This window comes from Papaver somniferum, chromosome 7 (assembly GCF_003573695.1).
Source record: "Papaver somniferum cultivar HN1 chromosome 7, ASM357369v1, whole genome shotgun sequence".
NCBI lineage: Eukaryota > Viridiplantae > Streptophyta > Magnoliopsida > Ranunculales > Papaveraceae > Papaver > Papaver somniferum.
Window position 1 is genome coordinate 224817775 of NC_039364.1, and position 10644 is coordinate 224828418.

Sequence of the window (10644 nt, forward strand, 5' to 3'; positions counted from 1 at the left end):
ATTTTGGTTTCATTAATAAAATTTCCTTAGTAAAAAAAAAAAATCTTATAAGCCCAATGATTCACCTAGGCTTGTTTGTATGGCTTGGACCGATGAATATGTATAGCCTCTCTTAATTATTAAAAATCAGTCTTTTGACTATAGTGGTGTTGATTCCGAAGTGCTTTTTTAACTTCTTCCTACAAATATTAATGCGTTATTAATCTGTTCTTATCATGTTGGTGTCGTCTATCTCATTTTTATCCCACCTAATTATTGTGCAATCTAAGGCATCTTTTCCAGTGGGCAAAACAAATTAAGCCAAGAGAACTCGAAAAATCCTGCGGTTGATGGTTATCCTACTCTGCTTATGACTGCATGTCTTTGGCAAGTTTTCATTAATACTCAACTCCTACGCGGACAAGTATGGAACATGGTCATCTCCTTTTCATTTCTGGATCATTAGTGGGTTCAAGCTCATATTCGAAAATAAGTAAAAATCAAATACTTCTGCACTAAAAACAAAAGCGCAGTGAAAAGCGAAATGGCGGAGAAAATGGAAATGACAAAAATGAAATAAAACTGAATGCTAGTTGTCATCATGCAGTATGCCACGCAAACCTAATTATCAGCAACCATCCAAAACCTTCATTTGGAACCTATTGAACCATTGAATGATTCTAGCTAACTAACGCAAATTCAATTATGTTGGTGGTGAATATCCCAAAGATGATTTACACTCTTTCTCGCTATATATAACTCCCTCTACATAGCTAGTATGTACATATATACCATCTAAGTATATCGAGAAACCAAAGAGATCTTAGAGACTGCGAGATGGACGTTGAAAGTGGAATCCCATGTATTGATTTCAGTAAAGATCCAACAGATTTAGTAGAAGGAAGTGATGGATGGAAGAGTTTATGTAAACAAGTTAGAGAAGCATGTGAAATTTATGGATGTTTTCAAGTAGTGTACGATCAAGTTCCAGTGGAACTACATGAACAACTTCTTATGGGATTGAAAGAATTGTTTGATCTTCCAGATGAGACTAAAGAGAAAAATGTTAGTTCTAAGCCTTACCATGGTTACATAGGAAAGGCTAAAGAGGTCCCTTTGTATGAAAGTCTAGGTGTCCATAATGCACCCAACCTTGATCAGGTTGAAGCCTTCACCAACCTTATGTGGCCTAACGGAAACCCTGCTTTCTGGTAACTTTCAATTCTCGGTCTCCTCAGTTTTATAACTGTTTGTTTGTTTTTAGCAGAAGCTAATGTAGATAAGATCTTTATGTGGAATATGTAAAAATTCATTTAGGTCTAGTCTAGTATTTTTGGGTTGTTTCCATTTCAGTGTGCATTGTTAGTAAAATGGTAGTTTTACTAACATTGCATTAATCCATATTCAGCTATTATTCACTTTGATGATTTGATCTTATGTTGCATGTACAGTCGAACTCTGAACTCCATGGCCAAAAGGATACAAGAACTTGAAGGAATTGTTCGTAAAATGATTCTTCAAAACTTAGGAGTTGAAAATTATTATGATCCGTATATTGAGAACAGCGATAGTGTTTTTCGTGTCATGAAGTACAAAGCTCCCCGCAGTGATGATTCAGCTGTTGGTCTCCTGGCTCATGTGGATAAAAACATCCTAACTATCTTATATCAAGATATACAAGGACTGGAAATCCTCTCTCAAGAAGGACAATGGTTTCGAGTGTTACCAAAACCTGGCACACTCACAGTTTTTGCAGGTGAAGCTCTTATGGTAAGATTCCCGCTTCTAATGTGGATGATTGTCACACCAACTTCAACTTATGTACGAGATTCAGTTTAATCATAATATCTTCGCATTGGTTACTCGCATTACAAGTGCATGTCTATATGACTGCTCTGCCCTAACCTTCAACGGAGTAATTAAGTACTCGATTATGTAGTATGTACGCTCCTAAGTGCAAATTTAGTGTAATGGTTGACTATTGTAAGTTTAATGTAACTGTAGGCCTGGAGCAATGGAAGAATACATGCAGCAAAACACAGAGTCATAATGCAAGGAGGGAAAGATAGATACTCATATGCACTCTTTTCAGCACCAAAAGAGGGAGCAGTTGTCGAGATACCGAAAGAGCTCGTAGACGAGAAACATCCTTTACGATTTCGACCCTTTAATTACATGGATTTCATTCGCTACTTTTATGCCAATCTTCACCTTGATAATCCTCTTGAAATCTACGCAGGCGCAGTTTGATTATAGTAAGACCAATAATGTATTTAACACTACGGGTATATCGTGTGCGGATATTATTACTGTGTGAGCCATCATCACTTTTGTTTTCTTCTCTATCCATATATTTATGTAAGTAACATCATATTGTCATTTGACAGTTGGTTATGCATAATCCTTAGCTAAGCGTGGTAATAACCTCGTAGAGTTTTCAACTTGAACAGTTTAACTCCCCCTCGTAAGCTCCTTTTCTTTTCTCCTTAGTTCACAAGATGTACAACTAGGTTAGGGGCTATGTTATAAAAAGCGCTGGGCAAGGCGAGGCGTCCCAGACGAGCATCCGAAATTTAGAAAACTACAACAACAAACATAGTTTGGCGCCTTATGTGCCTTTTTTGCCTAGGCGCTGGTCCAGCGCTCGCCTTTCACAACATAGGTTAGGGGTGTGTATACACTTGCACGATAGAAGTCGCACTCCAAAATATGGAAGATACCAAAACAATTTATCCACTGGTTCCAAGATGTTGGCGCTTTTACCCATTAATCCAATAAAGTCAAAGAAATGTGTAATAAAACGGAAATGCTTAACTGACCGAGAATATCTCCCGACGATTATCCGACAAGAGAGGTAAAAGGAGACCCACTTTCAATTTGTCCGGAGAAAATGTAACGTTACTGCTAATAAAATTATGAAAGTGCTACACTGACGGAAGAATTCTCCCGATACACACAACCCCAAGGGCCATACAGAGGAAATATAAGTGGGTGAGCCACTAGTTTGTGCGTAAGGGGAGGAATATCGGGAGAATTTCTTCGCCATATAAATCATTTCCATTCTTTATATCATGGTTGGATACGATAAAGTTCTTTTTTTTTTTTGTGAGCTACCAACTTAGACGAATTTCGTGGACTATCCAAACAATGACTTGGTGACTGGGACATCCATATAAGACCACTCTTTCTTTAATATTGTTTACACTTTGTTTGTTTGAAGGATAAATAGCATTTTCATTTGAAGCCAATTTTGCGACTTCTAATTCCTTTTCTTGTAAGAAAATGATAGCTTGACCGATAGATTCTCCCACAATTTATCCCGCAAAAGAGAGAAATTAGGAACCCACATCACGTGGCACCTATTTCAATGTTGAGAGCGTTCCTAAAAAGCCGTTGGATTTCCAATCGGGATACACGGACGGATTTAGGTGCGGTAAGTCTATCACTTCCGTTTCTTGTATTGCCTCACCAGGGGGTTTGTGTGTTCGACTCTTTGTCTTTATCATGTTGATGATGACATATCGTCTACCTGCTTCAAAAAAAAAATGTCGTCTATCTCATTTTTGGCCGACCTAATTCTTGTGCAATCTAAGGCATCTTTTTGAACGGGTAAAACATAGCCAAGAACTACAAAAATCATGCGGTTCCTGGTTTTCCTTATTCCACTTATCACCTTATCTAGCGAATGGACAGTTTCGCATGTACGCTGTACTATTGCTTTGACATGGCCGATATTTTTGACTATACATAACTGCCCCCACCCAAAATATTCATGACTAGTGTCCACCCGTGACATTAGCATTGGTGCGTACAATTCGGGTACAGTTATCTGTCCCGGCTAGCAGAAATGCATAAAACGTGTCTTCAGCAGCCCTCAAGTGGCAATCCAACTTGTATCTCTCTCGTAGAATTGTATATGGATACATAGAACGGAATGCATAGAAACAAATTAAAAGATGATGAACTGTGAAAGTGGAAGCCCATATATTGATTTCAGTAAAGATACTAACGATTTAGCGGAAGGAAGTGAAGGATGGAAGAATTTGTGTAAACAAGTTGGAGAAGCATGTAAAAATTTTGGATGTTTTCAGGTGGTGTATAATCAAGCTCCGGTTAAACTACATGAAGAGCTTTTGATGGGAATGAAAGAATTATTTGGTCTTCCAGATGAGACTAAAGAGAAGAATGTTCATTCCAAGCCTCACCGTAAAACTGGCTACCTAAACAAAATTGAAGCGGCTCCTTTGTTGGAAAGTTTGGGTATAATCAACGCACACATCCTTGATGAAGCTCAAGCATTCACCAACCTCATGTGGCCGGACGGAAACCCTGCGATATGGTAATGTTCAATGCTTTACACGGGTTTACTCAATAAATATTTTTATTGATTTCCGAGTTTAATGGATTTGCAAAATATTGTGTTACTGGTTGTCTATTTTTAAATTCTCTTTCAAAGTTTATGTTACTGGTTGTAGATTGTCAAAAGGTCTTCTAAAGTTTGTGTTACTCAATGTGAACTTGAAAATTCAAAGACTTTGCACAACCTATTTTCAAGACTTTGAGTGACTTTTGTGTATATATTTGCCTTGATAAAAGTCTTGCAAAATATGTAAGATTTTGGAAGACTTCCAAAATCAAAATTTTCATAAAAATATTTATTCTCTTTTATTTTATTATTTTATACATATACAATCTATAAAACCCTTATTATAGATCAGTATAAATTATATGATATGATTAAACATTTTTTTATATCAATTATAATGTAAAAATGCAAAATAATAATTATTTTAATTTATTACTACATATATTGTATTTTGAACAAAAGAAAGAAGTTATGTATATAAAATAAAAATTATTTATTGAAGGGGTAGGATCCGTTGACATGGTTATAATGACATAATCTTGACATTTTAGCGCCATTTTTTCTACCAAACCCAACTGACAATGAATTTGAAGCTAATTTTTTGATGACATGTTCTTCTTATAAGTCTCTACACTCCCACCAAAAACGAGAGCATTCCGATATGTATAAGACCACTATCTACCATTTTGAATATCAACCGTCGAAGAATAACGGTTGAAATTAAAATTTGTGGATGGTAAAGTTTCGTATTTTGGAATACTCTCATTTTTAGTAGAAATGTAGAGTTTTATATGAGGAACATGTCACCAAAATATTAGCTTTAAATTCGTTATCGGTTGGGTTTGGTAGAAAAAATGATAACCATGTCAACGGATCATGTCATTATAACCATGTCAACGGATCCTTCCCCTTTATTAAATTTAGTTGCAATAAACTACAATAAATTTTGTATTTATGTCTAGATTTTTGTTAAAGGGAGAGAAAAATGCAATTAGAGGAGAGCAAAAATCGTAATCGACTCGCGGACTAGGACCTATTCCATATATTCTTGAGATTCGGACCAAATTATCCTGCTCAATACACACAAACCGTATGAATCTTACTGATTTCCGAAATAACTTTTCCGCCACCGTGAGATCCACCATGAATGGGTTTAGGTTAATAATTCTGTTTGGTTCAATTATTTTTAAATTTGATAGGATACTTATCTCATTGATCTAGTTAATTAAGTTTTATGTTCCCTTGCCCTAACCAGTTCATCGTCTTCTAAAATTGAACACGAAATTGTCGATAGATATATTATCCATCAAATAAAAGACGGGCTTTGGTCGAATCTCCTCACTGGGAATCATATTTTTTAATCTAAGGAAATAAACTTGTATTAGTGCATTAGGTGATTATCTTTTGATTCTAATAAATTCCATTTTAAATTGAGAAAACAAAGTTTAGGACACCAAATCAACCTCCGATCAAGACAAGGTTTCTTTTATTTTAGATCACCTGATGAAAGGGTTTAATTAGAAAAGTAGGATAACCTGGATTCTGGATCCAGTGGGAATGTATGAAACGGTCACATGGATGATTGGTAAATTAATGTTTAATTTTTTTTTTGTCTAAATGGGTTTCTAAAGTTAATAGAATAAAGTTATCATCCGTGAGTGATTTATGTTGTTAGTAACGGTGAGTAATGAAAATCAGATCAAAATGCAACTGTATTATTGTTTGTTCAGTAAATAGGTTAATGGTGGTGCCGCAGAGAGGATGATGATTACGATAGGAAGAAGAAGAACATTTATGTGTACATATGTAACATCAAGTGTACTTTACAGGGATAGTCTGGTCCGAGTGGGAAGAATATATTGACCAGGTATTACTCAGCGGAGTTGACTATGAGTTTTGCTCTCCTCAGATCTGTTTTTGTTCTCCCTTTAACAAATATCTATGTCTATATGCATATTTCCATATAAAGTTTGTTTTCACAATTCTTCAGGACTCTATAAATCTCTGCAAGACATTAGACAACACTGCGTAACTCCGCAAAACTTTGCTCAATTCTGTATAATTCTCGCGAAATTATTAATTTTCGTGACTCTTTTCAAATCTCTAAAATCTAAAAATGTATTTATTGAGTAAACCCTTGTTAGTTTTCATTCTCTTGACTTAATATCCGATCTATAGTCTTTTGGGTATTTCTCTCTCTCCTTGACTCCCGTTGACTGAATAGTTGACTTCGGAAACAGTCCGACAATACACTCTGTGGACAAAATGCTAGAAGAACTTGAAGGAGTCGTCCGGAAAATGATCTTCGAGAACTTAGGGGTGGGTGATTATTACGACTCCAACATCAAGAATAGCGATAATGTATTTCGTGTCCTTAAGTACAAAGCTCCTCGGAGTGATGAGTCGGACATTGGTCTACCACCTCATACGGATAAAATCATCCTAACAGTTTTATATCAAGACATAAACGGACTCGAGTTTCTCTCTAAAGAAGGGCAGTGGCTCCAAACGCAGCCTGGCACATTCACAGTCCTCGCAGGTGAAGCTCTCGTGGTAAGAATCACAATTTCGACCTCTTCACATTATACTTTAGGTATATAACCATCCAATAATTCATTTATAGTCCATATTCTCCACATTTTAGTAATAAATGATCACGGCATGAATCATTGGTATGTCTGAAGGTGAATTTGCTAACTAACCACCATTGAGCTTTATAATGTAAGGGTAGGCCTGGAGTAATGGAAGAATACATGCGCCAACACACAGAGTTATTATGAAAGGAGGGAAAGATAGATACTCCTACGCGAGATTTGGAACACCAAATGATGGAGCAACGGTTGAAATCCCAAAAGAACTGATAGACAAAGATCATCCTTTACAGTTTCGGTCCTTCAATTACATGGATTTCCTCCAGTACTTGTATGCCAATCCTCATCTCGATAATCCTCTAAAAATGTATGCATGCATCGGTGCAGTTTGATTTTCTATTGATATAATAGTTTGATTTTTTATTGATATAATAAGAAGATTAATACTGTCGTAATTAGTGACATTATCTTCTACATGTTTTATTTGTTTTCTTCTTCTTTTTTGATCGGCAAAGAAAGTTATATTGATAAAAAAAAAGTTCAAAAGAATTGAACCACCCTACAAGAGAAACAAAACAATGATCTAGTAACAGGCTACTAGATCATTAAGATTAAGAATAACGAAAAAACTGACTAGGCCAATTAACCATAGTCGATTGATAGTCTACATTTTCAAAATCCTTAATCACCAAGGACCAAGTGAACAAGTAGTATTTAGCTTTCGCGAAAACAATGGTTATAGTGTTGTTTATACCCTTGAAAACTCGAGAGTTCCTCTCTTGCCAAATGGTCCACATGATAATAGATGGAAGAAAGTTCCAAATGGTGGTGCTTGACTTATCACGGAAATGCAGTTGCCAGGAGTGAGGAGTTGAAACTATATCATTAGGTACCATGTAAGCCCAGTTGAGTTTTCTTGAAAAAGAGCCCAAAGTTGGTGTGCAAAAGAACAATGCAACAGAAGATGGTTGGCTGATTCATTCTCTTGGCAGAAAGTGCAGGTTAAAGGAACATCCATACCTCTTCTATGTAGCAGATCTCTGGTAGGAAGTCTATTATGGCAAAGTGTCCACAAAAAGAAAGCGATCTTCGGCGGAAGCTCTTGGTGTCAAATGATATTGAAGATGGAGTCGATGTTTGTTGGTGAAGATTCAGAGACCAGGTTGTCATAAGTTGACCTCACAATGAAGTTATTCTTTGAAGAGAGAGTCCATTCCATAACATCATCGATATCCGAATCATATGTAATCATATTCAGTTCTGTCTGTAAAAAAGCTAATTCTTCTCTAGCGGTAGGATTCAATCTTCTAGGTAACAACAGATCCCAAACTAGTACACCACCCTCTTCTTTACATACATCAACCACATATTAGTCTTTGGATCTGGCAGCAGAAAACAAAGTAGGAAATCTTGAAAACAAGGGAGTATTAGAGAGCCAATTATCCCACCATAATTGCACTTGCACTCCATTATTGACTTTAAATCTGACATGTTTCTTGAAATATTCTCTACAATTCATTATACCTTTCCAGACAGATCTACCTATGTGGATTTAGGGTGCTTTGAAAGACATTGTACAATATCCACTCCATATTTCTCAATAATTACATCTCTCCATAGGGCATCTTTCTCGGTCGCAAATCTCCACAACCATTTTGTTAACAATACATTATTCATTGTTTTCAGATTTTTGATTCCAAGTACTCCATTGCTTTTCTTTCTACAAAGAATTTTCCACTTCAGCAAGCGTAATTTCTTACCTCCATTCTTATCATCCCAAAGAAAATCACGCATTAACTTCTCAAATCTCTTGGCCACTGACATAGGCATTACAAATACTGACATATAATAAGTTGGAAGGCTAGAGAGAACACTATTGATTAGTGTAATTTTACCTGCTCTTGATAGTAATTTTTTCTTCCATCCTGCAAGTTTGGCGATAAATTTTTCAATAACTCTATCTCACTTGGCTACTCCACCGCTCTTGTCCCCTAGTGGAAAACCCAAATAAGTAGTCGGCAAACAACCACAATAACAACCAAGAAGAGAAGGAAATTGACTTAAATAAACCTCAAAACCGACACCATAGATACAACTTTTTGCAAATTGATCTTCAAACAGGTAAGCATCTCAAAAGAAAGAAGAATTAATCTCAGTTTCTTCACTTGTTCGACATCAGCATCAAAAAATAACAAAGTATCATCTGCAAATTATAAATGACTAATCAGCTTACCTCAAGGAGCAACTTGAAAACCAGAAATTAAACCTTGTTCTTGAGATTGAGTTATCATATATGATAGAGCTTCACCAACAAGAAGGAAAAGAAAAGGTGATAACGGGTCACCTTGGCAAATACCTTTCTTACTCGTGAAAAATTTGTTGCTGATCCATTAATGAGAACGAAAAATTTGACAAATTCCATACAACATCTATTCCACTTTCTCCACTTCTGGACAAAGCCCACCCGAAGGAACATCTCATCAATGAAATACCAACTTACATGGTTAAAAGCCTTCTCAGAATATATCTTAACAAGTAAACTAGGCTTTCCATTTCTTATTCTTGAATCAATCAATTCATTGGCAATTAAAACCCCATCTAGTATCTGTCTCTTCTTAATGAAAGATGTTTGATGAGGCGAAATGATAGAAGATAAAACCACTTTAAATCTTTCAGTGAAAACTTTAGAAATTATTTTATACACTCCATGGACTAAACTTATAGGTCTGAGATCTTTAATTTCTTCGATTGTATCCTTCTTTGGTGTTAGACCAATGAAAGTACTTTTGAGTCGCCAATCCTGAAAAATGTTTTGCTGCAGTTCCTTGAAAATATTCATTAAATCGTCTTTTAGAATGTCCCAACATAAATCATAGAAGCTAATATGGAACCCATCAGGCCCCGATGCCTTATTTTTGCCTAAACATTTAATAGCAGCTAAGCATTCACGTTCCTCAACTTCCAATTCTAACCACAACTTTTGTGCATCAGAAATCTTCAAGAAATTCATATTCTCCATAGAGACTGTTCTAGCCGTTTGTTTTTGGAAAATTTTCTGAAAGAAATTCGCAATGCCCCCCTTGATCTCTTTTTCATCAGCAGTTAAGACTCCATTAATCTTAATAGAACCTATAAAACTCCTTCTCATTTTATCTGAAGCAATACGATGAAAGTATTTTACGTGTTTTATTTGTTAATTACATACAATACATATATCGTAGGTATCTTAATCAAAATATCTTAATTGACATTATCATATATTTGTTTCTATTTTACTCTTTAGGTTTTATGTTTTGCAATACATGTTTAATATATAGAGATGTATATTTCAACAAAGAAATGGGAGGGAAAGACACAATAGTGTTGTCGCTAGCTTATGAAATGAGGGAAAGATAAACACTCCTACGCGATATTCGCAACACCAAATGATGGAGCAACGGTTGAAATCCAAAATAACTGATAGACAAAGATCATCCTTTACAGTTCCGATCCTTCAATTACATGGATTTCCTCCAGTACTTGTATGCCAATCCTCATCTCGATAATCCTCTAAAAATATACACAGGCGTCAGTGCAGTTTGATTTTCCATTGATATAAGAGTTCGATTTTTTTTTGATAATAAGAAGACTAGTACTTTCGTAGTTAGTGACATTATCTTGTACGTGTTTTATTTGTTAATATATAATACAAAACAACATGGGTTTTGA

The 10644-nt window shown here is 35.7% G+C and overlaps 2 protein-coding genes across 2 annotated transcripts; both read left to right on the forward strand.

The window, feature by feature from the left end:
• Window positions 1-788: 788 nt before the first annotated feature.
• On the forward strand, window positions 789-2358 carry LOC113293418 (2-oxoglutarate-dependent dioxygenase AOP2-like). The gene is made up of 3 exons (XM_026542060.1): window positions 789-1190; window positions 1431-1749; window positions 1984-2358. The coding sequence occupies exons 1-3, from the start codon at window positions 817-819 to the stop codon at window positions 2227-2229; spliced, it is 939 nt and encodes a 312-aa protein (XP_026397845.1). The 5' UTR covers window positions 789-816; the 3' UTR covers window positions 2230-2358.
• A 1517-nt stretch (window positions 2359-3875) lies between these two features.
• Window positions 3876-7386, forward strand: LOC113293419 (probable 2-oxoglutarate-dependent dioxygenase AOP1). Its single transcript, XM_026542061.1, has 3 exons — window positions 3876-4318; window positions 6586-6898; window positions 7077-7386. Exons 1-3 carry the CDS (start codon window positions 3936-3938, stop codon window positions 7326-7328), a joined length of 948 nt encoding a protein of 315 aa, XP_026397846.1. The 5' UTR covers window positions 3876-3935; the 3' UTR covers window positions 7329-7386.
• Window positions 7387-10644: the final 3258 nt, after the last annotated feature.

Bases quoted from the DNA above. Each gene is read 5' to 3' on its own strand.
- LOC113293418 (XM_026542060.1), top strand. From the start codon at position 817: ATGGACGTTGAAAGTGGAATCCCATGTATTGATTTCAGTAAAGATCCA. The intron at 1,191-1,430 runs GTAACTTTCAAT...TTGCATGTACAG, and splicing joins AACGGAAACCCTGCTTTCTG to TCGAACTCTGAACTCCATGG. The intron at 1,750-1,983 runs GTAAGATTCCCG...ATGTAACTGTAG, and splicing joins TTGCAGGTGAAGCTCTTATG to GCCTGGAGCAATGGAAGAAT.
- LOC113293419 (XM_026542061.1), top strand. From the start codon at position 3,936: ATGATGAACTGTGAAAGTGGAAGCCCATATATTGATTTCAGTAAAGAT. The intron at 4,319-6,585 runs GTAATGTTCAAT...CTTCGGAAACAG, and splicing joins GACGGAAACCCTGCGATATG to TCCGACAATACACTCTGTGG. The intron at 6,899-7,076 runs GTAAGAATCACA...ATGTAAGGGTAG, and splicing joins TCGCAGGTGAAGCTCTCGTG to GCCTGGAGTAATGGAAGAAT.